Below are 24,353 nucleotides of genomic sequence, written 5' to 3' on the forward strand. Positions count from 1 at the left end.
TGAGCTAAATGCTAAAGTCAGTGTGCTAACATGCTGATGTTTAGAAGATGTTCTGATGTTTACTATGTTCACACTTTCAGTTTAGTGTGCTAGCATGCTAACGTTTTCTAATTAGCACGAAACACAAACTACAGCCGAGGCTGATGGGATTGCTTTGCAAGTTGCTGCATTCAGACTGACTTAAGCCCTGGTGAAAAACTGCAGCTCTCTCATTCATTTGAATGGAAACAGTCCAGCGACCCAGTGGGGGTGCCAACGCAGCAAAAAACCACAGGATCCTCTGGCAAAAAGGGTGAATCTGTCATTACTGCTTGACTGCAACGCAGCAGCATCCAGTGAGGCATTGCAGTGGCCAATCAGATACATGCAAGTGCACATTCCTGGTAGATTACTTTTTAGGATGAACGCCGTATTTCTACTGTTTAGCTCTTGATTGTGGTGATTAAGAATATATATCTGCTATTCGAAGAGGCCTTCCGGGAGAGTGTTTCCTTTCACCAGTATGTGAAGCAACACCTTCCCACCAACGCAGCCCCTTGTGTTGTTTTAATGTTGGGCTGTTTTTAGCCTGAGCCTCTGCGTAGTCACGAACAACTAAGAATATGTTTGACCTGATGGTGGCACTACTATGAAAAGTCAGGAGATCACCAAAGGTATTAGAATTAACGTTGGAGTGGGATGAATTCCTGTACCAAATTTCATGGCAGTCTATCCAATAAATGTTGCAATGTTTGGTTCGTTTTGGACAGACATGCCACAAGTGTGGGTAAAAAAGAGTAAATCACTGTATCAGTGATAGTCAGTGATGATGTTCCAATATTCAGGCTTGAAAAGAGAATATCTCCGAGCATATAAACACTTTTGCGCTGTGAAGGTCAACAGTGTGTTTCAGTCTTTGATTCCTATGTGAGCCTGAACAAATAAGCAGCTACTCCCTATAGAGGAGGCCTGTCTCTGAGAATTTGTCATTAATATTCTCCTGGCATAAAACCCCCGATAAAGACTGGAGAGGGATGCTTTTGGAAAAGCATGACAGGCTGGACTCCACTGCTGCCAGGTCCTTGGTGATTGCCGTTTTGTCTGACAAGCACCAATGAGCTTAGCCGCCAAACACGGTTAAAAAAAAAGACAAATCACATGTGTTAAGGCTCCGGAGAGAAAGGGGTGAACGTGTGAGAATCTAATTATTCACAGCCTGGAAAAGATATCCACACATGCACAAGAAATGCCATTTGTCGGTTTGTTTTATTTGCTCTTTCTCCACCGGAGGAAAAGAAGAGGAGACAGGTAAAGGAGCTGGAGGAGGTTCTGTCGTGCAGGAAAAAGAGGGGGGAGGAAGAGAAACGGGAAGAAAGATAGAGTTGTTGACAGAAGAGGAGAGAGAGGGGGGAACCACGTGGAAGAACCGTCCTGTGACAACCGTCCAACAAGCATGCATAGGTGTGAGTGTCGTGAGTGTACACTGGTATCACCAGCCACACTGCCTCATTTCAAACAAATAAATCCAATTTTATACAGACTTTTACACAAGCCATCCAATTTTTTTACAGCGTTTTTTACAGCGGTTAGTTTTTTTTTTTTTTTGCAGCACACGTCCAAATTATAGCTATGTTACATGTCTGATTGCCTCAAATCCCCTTTGGTTGATGTGGAATTTTTTTTTTTTTTTTTTCAGGCAGTGATTCTTCCAACAAGACAGCAGACAACTTACTGTACACTGACAGACAGACAAACAGACGGACACAAATATACAGAACAGATACAAAGAGATAGAAAGAGAGAGAAGGAGAAAGGCAGAGGACCAGAAGCAGATTTTGAGCGTCATGCCTGCAGACAAGTTACCGTAACTCTTGGAAGATGGCAGTAGAATTATACAAAAAGAGGAACTCAATTGCAAACCGGTCGGTTAACAAAGATGTGATCAGTAAACCTTAACATCCACAGAAATATATTTGGCTTCTCGTTATTAGTTTATTCATTCATTGAGATTTTGATAAACAAAAACAAAACAAAAAAGAACTAAAATCACCCAAATTGAAGCAGTTTCTTTTCATCCTTCCATTCGTGAACTCTTATCTCTCTTTAGCCAAATTAGCCTTGCAGTTGTTGCCGTCAGCAAATATAAAGCAACAGTCTTTCCCATCCACGTTTTAAGCCTTTAAAGCCGAGAGACTCATAAAGAAAAGATACTGCTCCCAGAAGGGTTGGTACCTACATGAAAGTATAGACTCTGTACAAGCTGTCACATTATTCCTCCCCACCGAGTAATTGTTCAATAAATAAATGAATATGTGCCGGTGTGTAAAGACATTCTGTTTGCAGTTTTGAGCCCTCTCCTTTCTGTGAGCCACTAAACAGGGGTCCTTGAAGTGAACTAAAACAATAGATTTGTTATAATTAAGAGCTGCCAAATGATCCATCTCTAAATCAAGGTGTCAGGGCGGGTTTTTCTTGGTGTAAAGTGCTCAAAACCAGACCAAAGCCAGACTGCCTTACAACCATGACACCTTATTCCAACTTATACTGGAAGGGATTTCAACAAGTCAGTAGAAAAATAAACATTGTCCCCAACATTGCATAAAGAAGCAATCAATAAATAAATTCATTCAAGTCAATAAACTGTATATATATATATATATATATATTTTTTTTATCTTGAAAGTTTCTCACACAATCATCAAAGTGAGAGGAGCAGGTGCTCCCCAGCAGAGAAAAGATGCCAGCAGTGGTGGTGCATTGTAGTGAAGTTCATCAGTGAGTCCGCGTTCTTCGCTTTTCGCTCCCCTCCTCGCTGGAAAACACCCGGTCTTCCTCAAGCGAAAGAAAAAAATAAATAATAAATGAAAACATGCTTCCTCAAACATCATTAATAATCACTATCACACTCCAGGCAGCTGCTTCACAGTAATCACGATGAGCAGGAAGACGCCGACGTATCCGGCTCCAGTGTTCAGTTCTGGTCTTCTGTTCTATTCCCTGATTGGCTGATTGAGCGGGCTCTGATTTCCGCCTGAGCTCACACCTGCTGCTGTTCCATGTCGCCCCCCTCCCCCCACTGACGGACTCACCAGATGTAACGCGCTCCAGTTTGCGTTGTGGGCTCTTATTTACAACACACGTTCCCCCCGTTTCATTTGTCTTTGTGTTGCGCGAGGAAAAAACGAAATTGAGGCCTGAAACGTCAGTTTGAGAACAATCCCAAAATAAAGTGGGACTGAGAGGTGTAAAAAAATAAAGAAATCATACTGTAGTAGAACAGTTGTGACTGTGAGTGAGAGGCGACTTTTATATACTCAGACTATTTACATCTATGCGACAGAGCTGACACTGGTCTGTTGGGATTCCAGTGTTGTGCCTGCCTATTGCTGGTTACAATTTAGATATTGGTGTGTTTTCTGTGTGTGTGTGTGTGTGTGTGTGTGTGTGTGTGTGTGTGTGTGTGTGTGTGTGCAGTGGTGGTCCAGGCGAGCAAACAGTGAATCCATTTCCAACAGCTCCCTCCCACACGTTTGAAAGACTCGCTTGTTTATCTTTGTCCTAAGAAAGCGTCTGATTGCGTCCCGCGTGGACCGCGAGGAGACATCAAGAACAACGCTCGTGTACTGCCATCTGTCTTCCAGTACATTCAAATAGTGGTTATCATCCTCAATTTATCGTGACTACTTCTACGGAAAAAGAAAAAAAAGAAAAAAAAAAGCAGCTGAGGGTTTTGTGTTGTTAAGTGGCTCGGTTTTGGTGCTGAAAGCTTTCAGAGTGAGAAGTGGGTTACTGCCGACCATCCGAAGGCAACCTCTGATCTGTGGGATTGCATCAGTGCAAAAGAGACTGGCTCATGCAGCTCTGTCTTTATTTCTCCGTCATGAAACTCTCCGCTCACGCTCACCGCAGGCGCCGCTGTGGCCCCACCTGGGATACTATGGTTCAGTGCAAAGTCTATACAGTGCTGTATAGTGCAGGTACTCCATAGTGCTCTGAAGAAACATGCATAAAGAGAGACAGAGTCGGAAGCACGCTATCTTACAGTACAATCCTTTTCTGTGCAGGGTTCGGTGTGCAGTCAGCGCACAGGCCTGCGTCTGGGTTGTGCCCGGGCAGCCTGGTGCCACAACGTCACAGAGGAATCTATTCTCCAGGGTTAATCTGCATTTCACTGAAATGCTGACGTTTTCTGAGCCTACGTTAATTACATGTGAAATCGTCTGGGTTGTTTAAGTGTACTGGGTGTGTTTGATGCAACAGGGAAATTAATTTGATTAAACACTAATATGTTGAGTAACAGCTGTAAACAGAGTAGTTCCCCCGCAGGAAAACCGTTATATCCTATCATACACTTATACATAGATTTTTGTCTTGATTTTTTTTTTTTTTTTTTTAACAAAATTATTCTTATTATAATGTTCTATTATGTTAGATTCTCATTATTATTGTGAGACGATGACACGGTCGAGTTGCTTGTCTTCATAAAAAGCATGCATGTTTCCGTTCCCCTCCTCTTCATCTCAACGTGCTCTCACTTCCCTGATGGAAATGTCTCAGTTAGTTGGTGCTCCTCCTCCTCCTCCTCCTCCTCCTCCTCCACCACCTCCTCCTCAGTTTCTCCGTCCTCACTCCTCTCCTCGGTTACCTTTGGGATGTAAGGCTTGCAAAGAAATAGGTGTCCTTTGTTGCATCAGCCCCTGTCTCACTGTGAGTCCACTTGCAAATCTGTTTCTCACCATTTTGAAGAATTCATCTCGCAACCAAAAAGTCGTGTTTTCGATACCTGAAAAGGAACAGATTAATAGATATATATTGTATTTATTATGCTCATTCCTCGCTGATTCTCCGCTCAGTTTGTAAGAAGGAGTCTCTTGACAGCCAGGACCTCAGTTGGTTGCCACAGAGGCGGCTGGCCCCTCCTCGTCCCTCTCCTCTAGTGTCTGAACGAGGCTGGGGGTGACATCGGAGGCCTTCCGCTCTGTGATTGGCTCTGCCGGCGGTTGCCCCGGGCTACTGCCACCAGAGGCATCACCTTGTTGCGTGGGTGGAGTCAACGTGGCCGACTCTGGCTCCATGCACAGTGTCACCTCTTCCTCCTGGTGATCGGGACAGAAGCAGTCAGCTTAGGTCAAACACAGAAGATGTTCAGCTCCATCCACACATCACTGATTCACCATCACCATCATGAACACAAGCCACGGTCCACACTGCTGATTTCCCAGGTTTTATCCCATTGACTACATGTCTTATATTATTTACATTACTGCCAGCTGACTTCCACGGGTCTACAGATTGATTTCTCATCTCTCAGGCAACCAGCAGAGTGTGACGATCAGCTGGAAAAGACTCCTCAGACATGCTCGAAACGTGCGATCCATCACAGCTGACGTTTAGTCATCTGTGGTGAAACTGGAGTCGCTTGTATTGGTGGTTTGTTAAATCATAATCCCAAACTGTTGCTGCTGAAAAACTCCATCATCTAGGCATCTTTCATGAGACCCACTTCAGTTTATAACACAGACTTTCTGTTAACATCACCGAGTTATTTCTATCAAACTTTGGAAAGCTCCCTCCAGAGCCACAAAAGGCATTAAACAGCTGTTATAACAGGTGGTTTAGTGGCTGGAAATCGGCAAAGTGCCCCTTTTAAAAGGTTGATGGTCAGATGCCAACTCCTAAGTTTCCCTTCGAGACCAATTAAAAAGGTTCTTATGTTACAATCACATCACTTACAGGTGACTGATTATTCACTGCAAGTTCATGTTCTTACGACAGCTGCAACATTGTTTTTACAGAATGCTTCAATCTAGTAGCTTTAATTGTTTAGCCTCTTAAATGTGTGTTCAAAGTAAGTATTGTTTGCTTTTTGTCCAGCCAGCAGCCCAAAACTCAAAGATGTTCAATTTACAAAGAGATGAAACAGGAAAGCAGACTTTGATTATTGCTGTTACCACACTGACATGAATTGAAACCGACCGATATGATACATAAAACCACCAGTATCATCTTTTACTGTGCTTGCTCAGCACTACATAGATCAAACTTTAAACAATGAAGATGTCATTTTATGTCATCTAACCCTACGCTTGCCTCACCTTGACCTCCTCGTCCTCCTCCTGCTGCTCCAGCAGCGGGGAGTGTTCTGTTCCCACCATCTCGTCTCCAGACGGGACACACAGGCTCGGCTCCACCACGGCCGACACACCCATGTAGCCTCCGGCCTCCGTCTGATAGGCCTCCATCTGCCCCGTGTTCCACAGATCGACCAGGGGTGGGTGAGCGGGATGGACCAGGCTGTGGATGGTGCTGTTGGGCGTCGCTTGCAAAGAGTGGTTGGCACTGTGCAGCCTGTGCTCCAGCGACTACAAACAGGGAGAGGAGGAAGAGTTAGGCACAGAGCTGAGATCTGCTGCTTGTTTGCCATCAGTCCTGTTCTCTGACTCAGGTGTGTTTTTCCATGTCAGAAGAGGACACGGCGTCAAGCCCTTTGACAAAACACACAAAGCTTCGTGTCGCCAGCCAAGGAAAAAGGATTAGGAAAGCAATACAGTAAACAGTTTACAGCCCAGCACTCTTTGACCGTGCCAGTGATCAATACCACTTTCCTTTGTCTACAGGAGATTTTATTTCATTTTTTTTGATATATGAGGTTCATCATTTCATTTTGGCTCCAACTTGCATGTTAAAGCAAGAATTCGCGTTTTTGTTTGTGTATGTTAAACACGTTCTTAGTTAGCGGAGCTAGACTGTTGCTCTGGGTTTATGATTTTCACCAGAATTTGATGATGAAAATCAAGAGAAACTTTTAAAAACAGTGAAAAAAACATTTCTTTTTTGCAGAGTGACTGATTTTTCTGTCGATCTAGCTGTTTTGAAAGAGTTTTATGAACCTCAGATTTTTTTTTGGACACAGAGCATCATATGTTCAATGTTACCTGTCCTGTTTCCACTCAGGTGCTCACAGTTTATACATTATTGGACTTAGAGCAACAGTAAACATGCTCACATACTAAATGTCAGCTCCATCTAATTTCTCACAGGAGCTACACCCTGCCACAGCCACAGCAGTGAGACTCCACCTGTTGTTGTTGATACTGCAGGAGCTGCTGTTGCTGGTAGTGCTGGATCTGTTGGATCTGCTGCAGCTGTTGTAGCTGACTCTGCTGCTGGAGAGTGAACTGCTGCTGCTGTTGTTGCTGCGACAGGAAGTGAGCTGCCGCCTGCCCGTCATACCCGTCAGTCCCCATAACGTAGGAGCCGGCAGGGGGAGACGCCACGCCGGAGGGGTCGTTGTTGATCGGCTCCCAGGCGTCAGAGGAGGAGAGGCAGTAGTGGCCCTGGGAGACGTATGTGTGAGGCCACACCTCTGCTGAGGAGTGGTGCAATATCTGATCTGGAAAAAAAGAAAAAAGGCAGCAGCTGCTTTTAGTGCACAGCAGACTGGATCATCTCGATGATATGACCTTATGATATAAAACCAGGGATGTCCTGATGCCATGCTGCTGATTTTTTATGCTTCGTTTTGTTTTGTTTTAATTCAGATCTTTGCAAGAACTAAACCAAAAACACGTCATTGTTGGTCTGGTAAACATTACCATTTTATTTCAACTGCTTAACTTTACCTTTAGCTTCCACAATTTAGCCTGTAGCAATGTTGACATAATTTTAAAATTTAAGAGTAAATCATACATGTAATTGTATCTGGTTTTCAGGTTTAGGCTGTTTTACAATACTACTAACGATAAGTAAAAAATAACATAGAACAAAGATGAATAAGAAGAATAAGAAGAATGCAAAACATAAGATGGAATATAAAGCACACTGAATAATAAGAATAAAATAAAGTTAAAAGCAGAGCACATAGAATGCATAAGGTCAAGTATCATTTTAAAAGAAGTGGAAGTGGAGTGCAAGCGGTGCATCACACAATTAAGAAGCAGAGCAAAACTAAATCAGTTTGAGTTTGGCTTTGATCTGTCCAGCCGAGCAGAATACACAAGTTCGACTGGGAGCGAAATCGAAAAAGTCAGCAGAAAAAAATCTGCACATTGGCTGAATGAGAGCTCTGACAGAAACTCTCCTTGATGCGCTGAACGAAGTTTGAACACTGGCACACCTTTCGCTGTTGATTCATCACTTGTGTCAAACTGTATAGTGCAGACGCAGCTCTGATTTTGAATCGACTCGAGGAGAAAAAGTTTGCACGGAGAAGACGGTGCTGTGGAGTAAAAATGTCCAATATCGCTGAGGGTTGAGTGCTGAGGGTTTACCTTCAAACAGTCTCTGCTGGAACATGTAAAATTAATAATGAACTAACTTTCCAGCCTGGAGAGGAGATGGAACAGTATGCTCCTATTATTAAACGGTATGATACACGCTATGCTGCAAGCTGTTTGTCTACACCTACACAAACATTTGACACAGCTGTGTTAATGCTGGCCATATATTACATCATTATTACTCTTTATAATGCATATTAATTATACACAATTATACATTATTTCACTGAATATAAACAACAGTGGTGGGAAGCAAGCACATTTGCTCAGGCAATGTTTAGATGCACTTGAACTTGACTTGATTAATTCCAATTTATGCTACTTTATACTCACACTGTCAGCTTTGATTACTATAAAAGTTGGCGATCAGGGTGCAAAACATACGATCAGGTTATAAAATATGATGCACAATATGATTACATCCAACTACCCAATAACACATTTAGCAGAAAAAAGAATCATTACTTAAATCAGCTGCAACATAATATCCTGCATGCACATTACTTAGTAAAGGTAATATAATAATACAACATAATAACACTGACAGGGGTCATTTTGCTGCATGATGAGTACATTTAATTTTAAGTGTATTTGTGCAGTTTTGTGCATTAGTGAATATATTTACAGTAACTTAGGTAAAATATGACACTTCCTCCAACGATGATGAAAATAAATGTTCTTATAGCATGTTTTTGATGTACTTTAAAATACCATTTACCATTCTATCTATCTAATCGTAATCTTTGCCGTCATGTAAAGACAAGCTACTTCAGTCATAGTTGTAGTCCTTTACCTCGACTGGTGATGCTCTCCTGGTTGACCTCACTCAGATGAGCCACGCTGCCCTGATTAGACCCCGACCGTGGGCTCTCTCCATCCATCGATGACCAGGCTAGGAGGGTCGCCTCTGAGATCGCAAACTGTTGCAGGATGCCTGAGGTCAGGATTCACAGGGCGAGACAGGATCACTGTGAGGACCTGCATTTAGACTAATTGGCTGATTAACTGGCATAAATCCCAGAAAACGAGGTGATGAGCACATAATTCTGCTGATGACAGTTAACAGGCTCTGTGGAGTGCCTGCCCGCATCTGTGTGTGTGTGTGTGTGTGTGTGTTTCCAACCTGCAGCGAAACGGGCCTCCTTCTCCCCGTCACTGAGGTCACTGTAGGCATCGTTCTCCAGCCGCCGCTCATTTTCCCGCTCCTGGGTGGTGATGCGGGACTGGGGGATGCCTCCTGCTCCTACCGTCTGCATGCCCCAGTTTTGCCATTCAATCATGTGAGCAACGCGACCCTGGGCCATGGCTGTGGGCTTGGTCACTCTCTCCTTCATGGTACGGGTCACTCCTTATGGTGGAAAAGATGTGGAGCAGAGGACGGTGAAGTGAAATGTAGGAGGAGTGAGATGGCCACAGAGGGAAGATGGAGAGGGAAGGATGGACAAACAGAGAGAAAGAGGGGAGACAGACATAAGATAGACATGTTATCATCCAGTGTGTGCTGCTGTGTGGTGGTGGATGCTGTGATGGCTTATGAAACTATGGATATCCAGTAGAGTTCGACTGATAAACTGGTTTGGCAACTGGGAGGATATATTTGGACAGGCAGTGTTGTTCTCCTCAAATATAATATGATGCAGGTTATTTAGTTACATATTGACTGTATGATTGATAATAAGGCAGAGGCTGACCTGTAGTGGTTCACGTCTATACAAATATGTGTGATTATAGTTTTGAAGTGTTATCACTGAATAACCTCTGCGATGTTCGGAGAACAGAAATTGTTTGTTTTTTTTTAAATACTGGATATTAGCTTAAAATATCAACAGAAATAAACCACTACAGAAAAACATTATCAGTCAAATCCTACTATTTAAATGCCTGTAGTTTAATGATGGTTGCCATGAACATGGATTGTGAGAATAGCTAAATGACAAGGGTTGTGGGGGTGACATTCATGAGTAAGCCGTCACCTGCTCAGGCTACAGAGCGCAGTCGGGAATGGATGTGTCTTGTCTGACAAAGGTGCATCATGGGATGGAATAGGTTAATTGGGGTGAGGTGGCTATGTGGCATGAGTAATGAGAGGTTGGCTTGTTGACATGATAGCTTTCACACCTCTGCTAAGCTGCACTGGGTAAGCAGAAAACTGCTCCCTGTCTGAGAACTTGTCTCATGCAAACACTGCAGAGCATAGATTTCTTTTTTTTTTTAAAGAAGAAATTCTTCCTCTGCTACCAAGCTAACACCAGCTGATATCTGCATAATGGCTGCGCTCCATATTCCATGTGACCCACACATGATGACACATACTGTAAATCCCTGGTTGTTTGATTCTCTCTGATGGTGGCGCATGGAGATGAGATTTATGAATAAATTATGGGAATAAATTATAGGACAAATCAGTACCACACCACACAGTGCAGCAGCTGCACTACACTTCACTGTACTGTAATGCATTTCACTGCACTCAAATAAACTGCACTGCACAGAACATCTGGATCAAACCAAAAACCACTGCACTAAAAGAAAGCACTTCACTACACTGCACTTTACTCTGTTCAACACAGCACTTTACACAGTCCAGTACATCCATACTAATACTTGTTCAGGACACCACAACTTCACAACCACTTGACATTAAAAAGCTACACTTCCCACTCACCACTCACCTTTTCTTAGAGCAACAAGCTGCGTGACGATGCACAGTGTGTGTGTGTGTGTGTGTTGTGTTGTTCAGGCTGAATTAATTCCATCAATGACTCACGAGGAGTCATTGACGAGTATTACCACAGTGTGGAGAGGAAGTGATAAAGGGGAACCCGATTCGGGTACCATGCTGACTCGCGCGCCCGCTGAGGACGGAGCCAACATGGGGTCGGTTTACCAGTTACAGCACAGACACACACCTGACACACCTGACAGAGAAGACTTAGCCAGAGCCCCGATGCCATAGGCGTTTGAGTTCCTCTTGAGCCGAGGCAGGATTGACGTGGTGTCTTCCATAGACAGCTAGAGGGAGAGAAGACAGAGGAATGGAGGACGGGGAAGAAGCGGAGAGAAAAGGATAGTATGGGACGTGTGACAGAGCACACAGAGACGTCGAGACAGTGTGTGTTAGAGAGGGGTGAGTGGAGAGGAGAAGTGATGGAGATGTTGGGTTAATACAAAAGATAACATCTGCGTTACCCAAATCCTCATTCCAGGTTACTGCGGTCTTTATCTTATTCTGCACCAATAAGTGATTCTGACTGTGCTCACTACCGTGAACCACTACGATACACCGAAAGAGATCGACTGTAAAGCCGAGGTGGAGGGGGGTCGTGAGGGGGAGGGGAGGGAAGAGCTGATCGCTAAAGGGTGAGTTAAATCAAAACAGGTGAGGGAGACAAATAGAGAAAGAAAGGTAGTAGATGAAGGAATGGTGTCACAACACTTACATTGATTCCTTCCCATGAAAATTCTGAACGTCCATGCTGAGGAAGAGAAATAGGAGGAGAGAGGGATGGGGAAAGAGTGAGAGAGTGACAGGACAGAGAGAACATTGACATGCATGGGAGGGGAAATGGGAGAAGACAAAGAGAGGAGGGACAGAGGGGGGATTGCACATCAGACATGCAGAGGGAGAGAAAGAAATTAAGAGCAGGGAGAGAGGGAAGAGAGAGACAGATACACAGGATTTTCCAGGAACGAGGAAGGCAGGAGTCAAGGACCAGAATGACAAGGAGAAGGGATTAAACAGCGGATCAGTATATTTTCTTAGTTATGTATAGCAGAGTGAATATGCTACGGATGAATGAGTCTCCTCTCTGGTTACATGTGCTGCCAAAAACACTGAAAGCCAGCGGAAAATCGTGAGCGAGCGCGTGAGAGAGAGATGTCAGTGCTGTGTCGAACGGTATCTGATGCTGCAGACAGACAGGGGACTGAGGCTAACAGGAGGAAGGGGACTGTGTGTGTGTGTGTGTGTGTGTGTGTGTGTGTGTGTGTGTGTGTGTGAAGGCAGATGCTGGGGACAAAGCAGATAAGCAGCAGCCTCTGCCACACCATTCCTCTCTATCAGCTGGACTGACACTAACTAGACTGGGGACACTGGTGGGTTAGTGGCTGTGTGGAAATGTTTTCACCTTCCCGTCGATCTGCACAGACAGTAGAGGCTGAACAACAACACTGGACAAGTCTCGCTGGCCCCCAACATTTAGCACACATCCCACCATGCTCTCCAATTGTATTTCTCTTACAATTTAGCTCGTTTTTTTCCCCCAGCATGTCACAAAGGCGGTCATGTCTGCAGCTTTATATACTGTATTTGACACCCTGCAATGTAAAGAGCAGTGGTGGAAGAAGATCCTTTACTTTCTTGTTTGTCGCATGTTTGCACAGTAAATATGACGCTTGTTAGGGTCGCTCAGCATAAAGACAGGGAACAGGGGGGATGACTAGCCTGACTCTGTCCAAAGCTAACTAGTAGCTCTTTTCCATGCACATGTGCTGGCTTGGCTTGACTCAGTGCATCAGTCCAGCGTGGAAGGGATTTGCACCTCCATTACAACAGGGCGGCCCACTTGAAAGCGGGTCTTTGGCTGATGACAGGAGTAGTATGTTCCTGCAATCGAGGAGCCTGCAGTTTCGGGACCACAATAGCATAGGATGGCACGCTAGCCTTGAGTCGGTCATTTAAAAGCACTGATAGTTGGTAGCCAGCTACTAATCATCATGGATTTTCAGATTGTTGTTATGATTTTGGCATCTACTGTAAACTGTTTGAAAAACAGAGACAGGATAATTAAAGAGGATGAAGTATCTGCTATATCTGGCAATGGCAGCAGAAGTTATTGCTTCTGAATGATGAAAAAGACTATCTGACGTCACCACAACCCATCTGATGTGACCGCAACCCATCTGACGCCACCACAACCATCCCCCAGCTCCAAGTGGAGCAACTCGGCGCATTTAAGAAACCACAAATCAACATGGCATAATTTGACTAGGCAACGCCAAAAGTACCCCTGGAAAAACCCTAAAAATCCTAATATCTGGACGTTTCTGTATCTGGCCAAGAAAGAGTGTGGCAAAACGCCGCCATGAAACCACAGTGGTTTGTACAGATTAAACAAACAGGATATATTAGGTTAATTAGTGAACCTTAGAGGTACTGGCGGGCAGAATCAGCTAGCTTTGAATTGCTATTCCCCTCTGTTTCCAGTCTTTATGCTAAGCTAAGTTACCCAGCTGCTCCCTGTAACTTCATATTTAGCATATAGAGTGGGAGAGTGGCAGCAATCTTCATCTAACTCGTCTCATCTCATCTCAGCTCTCTGCAAGAAATTGAATAAGTGTATTTTCCAAGTTGTCAAACTATTCCTTTGAGCTCAAAAATGGGTTTTGAATGAAAAATAGAAACGCCATAATGTGGAATGTACTCAATCAGAAGTAAAAATCATGCTTTAAAAAGTTTACAGAGGTATTTTCATCGAAATGTGATTTCACTGTTGGAGGTGATTGAATTAATTTTAATTACTTTGTACAGTAAACTGTTGGTGGTTTAATCTATAATGAATCAGATTTTATGTATAATTCTAATCAAATAACTAAGAGGAATAAGAAGCACAATATTTCCCTTCTGTCTTGGTGTGGAGTAGATATATAAAGTAGCACAAGGTATAAATACTTCAATAAACCACCACTGCATCTGCATCTGTGTACTTATACTTGAGTAAATGTGCTTTGTTACTTATCGTCTCTGGAATGTTAAACGCAAACAAAAGGTCATTTAATGAGTGACATAATGAAGGAGTGACTACCAGGGTCGTGTTCACTATCTCCATCAGCTTCGTGCGGCGTGCATCCAGATAGCTCGTGTTAATCGATATCAGCCTCTTTCCGTTCCTTTCTTCACTCCTTCTTTTTCTTGTAATTCTATTCTTTGCTCCCTCTTCCTCGCTCTTTGACTCTCTGTTCATCTCTCTCTCTCGCTTTCTTCCTCTCGCTCCACAGCAGTGGGTGTGATGAGAGATTTAACACACTTGAGTGCTTGAGCTGGGCCCCTTGAAGCAGCTTTTCCTATGTTCCTTCCAACAGCCCTGACAACGCTGATGTGTGTGTGTGTGTGTGTGTGTGTGTGTGTGTGTGTGTGTGTGTGTGTGTGTGCGCAGTTGTTTCTGTCCTCTCCGAAGGAACCAAAGGGCATTCTGGGACACCATGCATAAATAAATGATGGAATCAGTCCACGGTGCATTTGGTGAAAAAGTAGAGTTCTCTACATTTTAGTCCAAAATGGTTCCCTCTCCTGTGTCCTGTCTCAGAGGGATCAGCTTTAGAGCATGGGATCAGTATAGCAGCAGGAGAGGAAAGGAGAGGAGAGTATAGTAATGGTGTGTAAGAAGTTGGAGAAAGAGAAAGTGATGCCTCTGCTGTTTTGCTTTGAACCAGCACTGAGCAGCGACTCTGTCGGACGGACATCAAGCAACAGACGTCTTAGCAGCAGCGATGAGCCAACCGAACCAGCGGCTGTTCAGCTTCCAGCTACGCCGCCCCGCCCTGCGCAGGGAAGCGTGGTGGAAGTAAGCAACTGACACTGACGTGATGTGTGCTACTTTACTAATCTACCAGCAAAAGCACGGGCACCTCGAGGGCACCGCAGTGAGCTGCTGTAGCTCATCGTGGAGCTACGGGTTTTAAATCAGCGGCCATGTTGGTTCCTCAGGTGGAGTGACAACAGTCAGGCCGTCAGAGGAAGTCAACACGAGGGGCGAGCCAGAGGACTTACCTGCTCCCCATCCTTCTGGACTGGCACGCCATCTGCCGCTGAGAGCAGGGTAAAGGAAGAGACAAACAGAGAGAGAGAAGGGAGAGAAGGAAAACAGATCTTTAGTCTTTGTATTTAATCCTCAGTCACATCACAAAAGGAGCCTTGCCTCCACTCGTACTCCTGCCATTCATGAAGCGTTGGCTGAAGTTCAATATGGAGGATCTTTTCTCTCATGTTCTGCCTTTACTCCTCTGCAGGTGAATTTCTGCTATTTCTCAGATATTAGATCAGAATGTAATTGCCTTTGAGTTAACGTCTCATGGCGAAAATGACGAAGTGGATTGGTGTAAATATGCGAGATCAGACCAACTGCACAACTACAGACCCACTATTGTGCAGCCCACCACCTCACCATCACCACCATGACATCCAGGATGTTCAGCGGATTCAACAGAGAGTCTCCATCAACCAGCTGCAGGCTTTCTTCCATCACCACCAGCGTCTATCCTCTGGGGCATCCTTTATGTGGGCCTCCTCTGTCGAAGGAGTCTTATCACCAGTCTTTCTCTCCTTAATGAATTTCCTCTACATGTAAATGACACTTGCTTTTCACTGCGTAATGCACTATGAAGAGTCAGCAGCAGATCAGGCACAAAGCCGTCCACCCAGCATACTGATGATGGGAGTCATCTGGAACACGCGCTCTCTGTTGGATAAATGAACATTATTATCCCTCCTCTTTCCTGGCTGTCCAAATCCTAATTAAAACATTGGTTTAATTAGAGAGACTGTCCTGGTAATGGAGTTTAAACACAGCTTCAGTCTCTAGGTGCCTGCTCTCTGTATCAGAGGGTCTATGTGCACAACTCTCAGAGGGGTTCACTCCTGTATCAGCACTCTGCGCGTCTGTGTGTTTACATGCGTGTTGCTGAGCCAATCACATTTTTCACAGCTGCATTCTGGCAATCAAGAGCGCCTCCTCGGGAGCTCTGAGAAACACAGAGAGTCGTTGGCTCTCTGGATGTCCAGTGATGTCTGTGACCCACTGACCCAGTGATTCACAAACATCAGCTCCACTCTGTCTCTGTTGGGCTCTCAGATATTACCCTTCCCTCTGAACTCCATCCAGTCACATCAGATCACTGCGAGGGCAGGAGACGAGGGACAGGCTTCATTCCAGAAACTGACCCTCTTCGCTTGCACAGGGAAGGGTGTGCCAACTACAAATCAGGACCACCTTGCTTCATTTGTACAGTTAACACAATATTATGCATCATCAGTCTGTGATACTTGAAGACTCACTTCCAGGAAAATCAAGTTTTGACCTTGATTACATGTCCATGGGATGGTTACTAGACATATCAGGAGCAATAAAAACAGTCAATGCCATGGTTTAGCAGTGGGTTTCATACATCAAATACCAAATGAACCAATCCCGTCACCGTGCAGGTCGGAGCTTTCCATATCACGTATGGCAGTCAAGCCAAAGTCAGATGCTATCTATTACAGCTACATTTTTAATGCAATAGATAGCAATACACAAAATGCCATTCTGATACATCAACTTGTGGGCGACTGCACAATTTACTCTTCTCCCTCAGAGTCAGAATCAGTTCCTGCTTTGAACATGTGTGGATGAATTTCTCCTCTATTACCGCTTGCCACTGTGTTACATACAGCAGCTAGCAAAACAGAAAACAAGCAGAGGCTCGTGTGTTTGAAGAGCAGAGTCGAAGGTGAGCAGGTACGCCTGAGCTGCAGGCGAGCAGCGGAGGGGTGGGTGGAGATAGAGGTGGGCACTATTTGCATATGCATAACTCTGTGCATACTAAATGAAGGAAGGTGTAGTTACATATAAGCAATTTTAAGGCATGAAGGGATTTTTTCCTTCATGGAAAAACTTCTAAATGTGTTATTTTGATGTACAGAGATGAGTTTTTCTGGGTTTAATCTGTGCCAGGAGAGGAACTTTAACACATTGTGAGGAGTGTTTTATCTCGTTTGGTTCGACCCACTTTCCCTCAACCCACTTTATGCATTTTCCCTACAGTTGGTGCTTCCCTTAATATCTCTGGACATCACAACTGAAGGTGCACAAAGTTACTGCATGTATAAATAGCTCTTTGGTTGTGCGTTATCAGGGTAAATTTGCCTTAAGGTACACTGCACTGGTTTTATGTATGAAAGTCAATTTCCTAGTCACAGGGAGTACTACACAACCTGGAAACATGACCCAGGTATCTCTGCTTGGGCTTCGACTCCACAGTGTAAATCTTTAACACAGACGTGAACATTTACAGGAAGTGCCAAGAAGGGACTTGAGCTATACAGCAGGGACTAAAATTCAGGGCATCTTTTGCAAGTTTCAGGAAAGTGTAATACCACTATCAAACACTGATAAAATGAATGTCCAAAATGTCACATCAACCCATCTTCACTCCAGTTCTACATGTGAGAAGACGCTGCTGATACAGAAGGCCAACATGTCTTCTTTCTGTAGTGCATTATGATGGATCACAATGTAGCACAGAAAAATGGAACATTTGCAAGGTCTCCGTCAGTGGAGGACTTGGTTTTCTATTATCAGTTTTTGTACAGTGATGAGCCAAACATGACTTTGCTCACCGATGTTAAGGACCTGACACTGAAGCACAACACTACTGTTTCTGATTGAAAATACTTCTTTGTGTGAAAGGTCATTTTGGTAACATAATGTACTCATTTTAGAGCAAAAGTGATTTAGCTGTGTTTACGGCCACTAAGCAGCAGCTGTTGACAGAACTCCCTGCACTGCTGCAAATCCACCTTTTTTTTTGCTATGAAGCTGTGAGAAACTGTGAGTGTGAACAAGGCGTTCCTGAAAAAGAAAACAGCATATAAAGAACTGCTCTGCATCTGGAGGGTGGACGTATTTATTTTCTAATGCTACTTTCACGATTACAAATGAACTCCATGTGACCTCTGAAGGATTAGTCAGGCGTGTTTGATTTTTGGCACAGTGGAATGTGGCGTGAGATGGTTACTTATTGGCTGACATCAGTTAGATGTCTCATTTTCTGCCTGGGTGTGAGTGAGTGTCCCAGATTTCTTCCCCATCTGGGTTAAAAAGCTGCCCTGCAAACACAAACTGAACGTATATGCACACCCACATGCACTGGACCTACAGCGACATACAGTATAAGGCACACACATTGCTGCTCCCTCTCCTCCTCTGTTTGCCTCCCTCTCTTTAGTTTTCTTGGTGTCTCCCCTCTCCACCCCTCAGCTTCTTTGGCCAATTAGTAAATTAGCAGTCACTCTCTCCCCACATGAATCACAATATGGCTCAAGAGTCCTCTGGACTGCAGCAGTACAAACCACCACTGGGAAGCTCTCTAATATTTACACAGCAACGGACCAGAAACATTAAGTGCATTGTATGCACCTTTGTATGTGTATTTTCTAGTGTCTGCGAGCTTCAGCCTCATGTGAGATTACATCAAAGCATGTGCTATTTATGAAGTGAGCCATGAGGGTTTGGCTGCTATGCTGTGCTTTGTCTATAGGTCTCAGAATATCTCTATAGATGATGGGTCAGCAGTCATTACCCAGCACCTTGCTGGTTTCTTAAGACATGGCACGGTCTGTATTTCTGCCCTCGTGTAGGTGATGCTCTTGTGCTCTCAGCAGCACAGTAAGCGAATGCGTAATTCTGCTCCAGAGAAGCCGAGCAGGATCCCTCCTTGAGGAAACAGCAACAACAACAGAGCACATGACCAGAGCTCTGAGCCAGCTTTTCTTCCCCTGGCGCTCTCCCTCCTCCCCCGCATACACAGCGGTGCGGTGCTGGATACCCCCCTGCGGTCATAGGGGAGCCAGGCTTAGCTCAGCCGAGGAGAGGGAGCGAGGAGGAGGGAGGGTGGGGAGATGGAGGAGAAAAAAAGAGGGAGCAGCGCGGCCGTGCGTAACGAACAACCAAAGATCTGCAGCGGCTGCACTGTCAACTCCGGCTCTGACTGTAGTGGCTTGACGTCTCCCGCTGAAGTGGGAAGCATTTGAGCGTCATCTGTCTTTTGTACTCCCACTGCCCTGCAGCAATAACGGCGAAGAACCAGGGGGCTTGGTGCTTGTTTACCATGACAGCTGCAGTCAGGCTGGTTGCCACGATGGGGTACCGGCTTGGATGGCAGCCCTCTTGCAGCGATATGTGCAGAGGCCAGGTTACTGAGCTCCAGAGTTCAGCAAGAACACAGCTGAGGACCAGAGCCCAGATGGTTCTGAGAGTTTGGTTGAGGGAAATTGAGCTAAATGTGTCTCAGGACATAATCCACGCAGATGAAGGGGCTCTGGCATACACTTAAACAGACTCTCAAGCACAGCATGAACTACTTTATGGCATTCTTAATCTACATGCCCCTGTCATCGGCAGATCTGACACGCCTCATTAATCTGTTAGGCATGAATGTGGCTGCCATCCTGTGCAGGTCTCCATCACTGATACAGGGTAAATAGGTTACAGCAGTCACTGCTGCACCGGCTGTGGTAACTAAAAATCCACAGCATGTAGTACCTTGGTATATGCAGCTGCAGCCCAGTAGCATAAACCTGATCACTCCCACAAACACTGTAATGGTCTGCTATAGATAAAATGAGCACTTAGTCCTGAAAAGGAAAAAAAATGCCGTTAACCGATTGTGTTTAGATGAAGGGAAGAAAACCTGCAGGGGCAGAGGAAAGCATCCTGGCTATGTGTACAGACATTGTATCGAGGAAATCTTTGTTTTCACGCTCTTGATATTTAAAGGAGACTTCCCGTCTTTGAGAACATGGCCTTTTTTCTTTATCAGCATTGAAGTGGTTAGTAGCTGCAGATAACACCGGGACAATCACCGCTGGTTGATGCTGAGCACATCTTCAAATGCACATAAATTCACACACACACTCACGCACAGATCAAACTGTAGGGATGAATTTCTCTCTTTCACAGCATTATGTTTCAATTTCATAACACACTCTGCGGCTGAGTCACATTGTTTACAGAAACACGTGCTGTCATGTGCCCACACACACAGGCCTCTTACTTCTGATCTGCCACATACATGTACAGACTGTAAATGATATGTACAAGGGCACACACACACACACACACACACCCTAATACATTTAAATCAATTCCTCTCCCATAATGATCCAGGCTTGTAATCTGGCACCCAGTAAGAAGGCACACAGCAGAGAACATGACACAGAGGCACTCACACTCACATAAATCTGGAGGTAAAGGCCTTACGCTATATGTGCCACATTGGAGACCTTGGATGTATAAGCATACACACACACTGACACACACACAGGTAAGGGTCATCAGGTCCCACTGTCTCTCTGAGGCACTACATCACTGAGTCATTCACCTTGAATGCGTTCGTGTGTACAAGGCTTTTCCAACCTGAACAGAAGCCATCAATCAGCCTCCACCTCAGTCTGCCAGATTTGCCAGTTTGCAGGCAAACTGCAAACTGGCAAATGCTGGGACATGGTTGCTCAATGGTTGCATGAATGTGTGTAAAGGCACTGTGCAGCGGGGGTGTTTGGTTTTCTTTTTAATTCAATGGCAGGAAATCCCTTTCTGTATCGCACCACAGAGTGATGGGACATCATTTGGAGGCAACGGTGGTGCCTATACTGTATTCACACCCACACATGGGCCCACGTGTACATAAATATAGCAGCAAGAGCACGATCATGTGAGAGGCAGATGTAAACAAGAGGTCACTCACTGGTCCATGCATGAACACAGACTGTACATACACGTGAACATGTAGACACACCCGAAACCCGCTCTCAAATGTTAAATACAGCTGCTGCACAAGAACTTTAAATATAATAAATAGTTTAAAATCGGCAAAATTTCAGGAACTGTCTGATCAAAGAACGAGCAAACAAGATTTTGAATATGACCAGACATTTGATGCCAGCTTTCAGCACTTGTAATACTCTGCACTATAAACACATTTCAGTCAGTACCGGAAAAATATATGAGCAGACACTCACACACGCGCACAGAACTGGCTATTAGTGCTTATTGAATCAGTAAGTGGTGTGTCAGCAGCAGCACTTTACCTAAGCTAACTTAAAGAAAGTGAAGAGGGAGCCTGCTTCGCGGCTGCACGAACAGGTGAGCGAGGCCATAATGTCCCACATTCATATCTATAATTTCACCACCGCAGCCTGACCCATAGCAGTTATCTTCACGCTGCACATAATGCCCTAAATTATAGAGTGATTAATGTTTCCAGGACTCACATGTGTGGTGTGGCCTGGTAGCTGGCTACAGGAAAACGCTCCTGATGTGTAGCTTTTAGTACAATTATGGGTAATAGCATTATCAACATTACATCTACAAATGTGATCAACATCATGGTGCCGTAACAGAATTACTAACACTGTGTTTGGCAGAAATTTGCTCTCAATGAGGCATACATAAGCTGTGTACTGCACACGCAAGCTGAGTCACTGAGGAAAATACAGTTTGTGGTTATTTCGCAGTAGATCTCGTTGCCTTTCCTCACTGATGAGGTGAAGAACAATGTGCACCTCCCAACGACTGCTTCTCAAGGCCTTTGCTCTCTGGAGCGGTGATGGATGCAGACACCTCATCTACTGTACATCACTGTCTGTCTTCACCTGACCCAGTATCAGTGAGGGCGAGCTGGGCTAAAGCACATCTTTAAAGGGTTGGGGTCAGTACCTTTCCTCCACTCTGAGTTTAAAGCATAACCCAGAATAACTGTTAACATACAGTGCACTGTACCTGCTGCAAGGATAAGGAGGTTATTCTTTGAAGACTGAACATTTTATTGGCAAAAAAAACCCATAACGCTGGTATTCATGTTAGGCCTGATTTCCCTACTGTGTCTGAATTAACAGGCGCAAACTCACATGACACCTGCAGTATTTTTGTTGAGACAAATTTAAAACGCCATCAACTAAAAAGATGCCACTATAGTTTCTTTGATGTCACATTACCTGTGGCATCCAAAACAAAATAAAATGTATAGTTTCCTGCAGGATGCGATGCAGTATGTCACAGGAATAGATAACATACTATGGCAGCGTGTGGGTACAAACAGATATCACAGCCTGACCACGGGGCACACTCCCAGATATGATGGAGCTGGGAGAGATAGTGTTACCAGCGGGCAGACAGATACATCAGGGCTACTCCCGTGCAGACACAGATCCAGTGCTGCTGCTCCTCCTGTTGATCTCTGCTTGGCAGCATGGACTGCAGTCGAGAAGGCCGATCAATAGCGCACGCTAAAGCCATTCTCACCCAGGATAAACACAACCGCGCCTCTAGACTGGCAACACTGCTGCTGATTCTGTTGCTTACGAGAGCATCGCAGACTCAGGCACACAAGCTGCTGGTCTTTCTTCTCTTAAGTACTGTTTATTTACGCATTCATGTAAGATTACAGCACACACATCTTAAAATAACTACAAACTGGAGAGGAATATTCCATTAAGTAGACGTACAATCTCTGCTGCATGTACTTTGGATGTGTACTTATGCATATTCTCCTTCATCACAGCTCTCCATCACTTATCCCTGATTAGAAAATGCAACTGCTATTACTAAACCAGTCTTATTGGATTCTTAAGCTTCTGTGATCACTTGTCTAAAAATGAGCATCAGTATTCAGGTGGCTCACAGTCAGATTAATGTGGCACCTTTCCAAAGCCTTCTGTCTACTTCAATCACATTATTTCCCGTTGCTGGGCTCCTGTCTTGACCCGTGTGTTGACAGATCATCCTAACCTCCTCTCCTGTTCTGCAATCTGTCAAATACTGTAATCTGGACGTCCTGAGATGCTGTGACACTGCCTCTGCTGTATTCAGTTCACACCTGCCTTCCTAACTGTGTCATGTAGTAGTCCTTCTTCTGCACTTGCATATTGTAGATATTTTTAAAATCCACTTCATCAAGAATTTACATGCAGTTGGGGGGGGGGGGGGGGGGGGGGCAAGGTGCGTGCTGCACGAGCACACTGGAGATCCTGTCTGGTCTGGTTTTGACATTCACAACCCCATGTAAAGGTTATGCACTTTTCAGAGCAATGTTAAGATATGTGTTCAGACTGATGCTTTGCCATGAATATGATGAAGAGTGTGACTTGCTAAGTGGCTCATTAATATTTAACACCAAAGGGAGTCTGTGTTTATTTTTACCTTTGAGCGTGATAAGACGTGCAGGACCTGAATGTGCACTCCAACATATCTGAACTGTACTCATGCAGATAGCTGACTGTTTACCACCAATGACTCTCTATACTACCCCTCCCAGTCTTTCCCCACTTAGCAGCAGTCCTGCTGTTGGTTTTCTTAACATGTCATCTATGGGTTTATCCAGGAGGGTCCTCACCTGAAAACTCCCATTAATCCCACACAACCTCGCCTGCATATCCTTGCCCCTCCCTCTCTCTCCCCCCTCTCCATCGCCATCCGTCCGTCTCCCCTCCTCCCTGCCCGCCCGCCAGCCTGCACTGAAATTCTTCCTCTGCTACTCCTTTCCTTATCCCCCTCTATCCCTATTATTTATGCAAATAATGACTAACTGTGCAAACACCAGTGACAATGGCATTATTCCTTTTCTCTTTTTCATCTCTTTCTCCAAGCCATACCACCCTATAAACAAGCACTATCACAGCGTTTCCCTCTCCCGCCTCTCTCTCCTCTCCATCCCTCTCTGCCTCCTACTCACACACGTATACATACTGCCAAACAGCATCATAAATCAAGGGATGGGAGGAGGGAGGGAGGGGAGTGGGGAGGTGGGGGATGCAACCACACACACAGTAGCACATTTTAACACATATTGTCTCTGACATCTTGCCTGTATACTGTGTACACAGCCTCTGTGAGCATACATCTACAGCTTGCTTCTGCTCTGCACTGAAGGAGAAGCCAACAGCTCACACTCATATATGTTCACACACACACACACATATTCACAGCCTGGCCACAGTCTCCACGCAAACCCTCAGTCCTGCAAGAACCCCATCGTCCACCTCAACACCCCCACCCTCCCCCAAACCCCCCTCTAGCCCGCAACGAGAGAGGGAAGAGAAGCGGCGCTTACTCAGTCTCCTGGAGCCGATGCATCCCATGGTGTATTCACAAAGGCCCTGGATACAAGCGTGGAAGTGTTACCCAGACACCGTGCATTCTCCCTCCTGCTCCTGCGACTCTCTTTCTCTCGGCTCTAGCTTCTTTTTCTTGCTCTCCTGCGTTCTCTCTTTTCCTCTCTCCCTCCTGCACCCGCTCGATCACTCACACTCTCTCTCCCTCCCTCCCTCTCCATCCCTCT

At 44.9% G+C, this 24,353-nt stretch overlaps 1 protein-coding gene across 3 annotated transcripts; it reads right to left on the reverse strand.

Moving 5' to 3' along the window:
- Positions 1-3,404: 3,404 nt before the first annotated feature.
- fam131bb (family with sequence similarity 131 member Bb) lies at positions 3,405-24,353 on the reverse strand. Of its 3 annotated transcripts, XM_076736929.1 has the most exons (9): positions 24,126-24,324; positions 15,028-15,065; positions 11,699-11,734; positions 11,168-11,270; positions 9,382-9,606; positions 9,052-9,192; positions 7,059-7,372; positions 6,075-6,341; positions 4,374-5,075 (listed from the first exon to the last, which is right to left on the reverse strand). In XM_076736929.1, exons 1-9 carry the CDS (start codon positions 24,151-24,153, stop codon positions 4,866-4,868), a joined length of 1,362 nt encoding a protein of 453 aa, XP_076593044.1. In that variant the 5' UTR covers positions 24,154-24,324; the 3' UTR covers positions 4,374-4,865. The 3 variants fall into 3 exon arrangements, with proteins under 3 accessions (XP_076593045.1, XP_076593044.1, XP_076593043.1); XM_076736930.1 differs by lacking the exon at positions 11,699-11,734 and having other exon boundaries at positions 3,405-5,075; positions 24,126-24,353; XM_076736928.1 differs by lacking the exons at positions 15,028-15,065; positions 24,126-24,324 and having other exon boundaries at positions 11,699-12,002.

The sequence above is a fragment of the Chaetodon auriga genome, chromosome 8, assembly GCF_051107435.1.
Source record: "Chaetodon auriga isolate fChaAug3 chromosome 8, fChaAug3.hap1, whole genome shotgun sequence".
NCBI lineage: Eukaryota > Metazoa > Chordata > Actinopteri > Chaetodontiformes > Chaetodontidae > Chaetodon > Chaetodon auriga.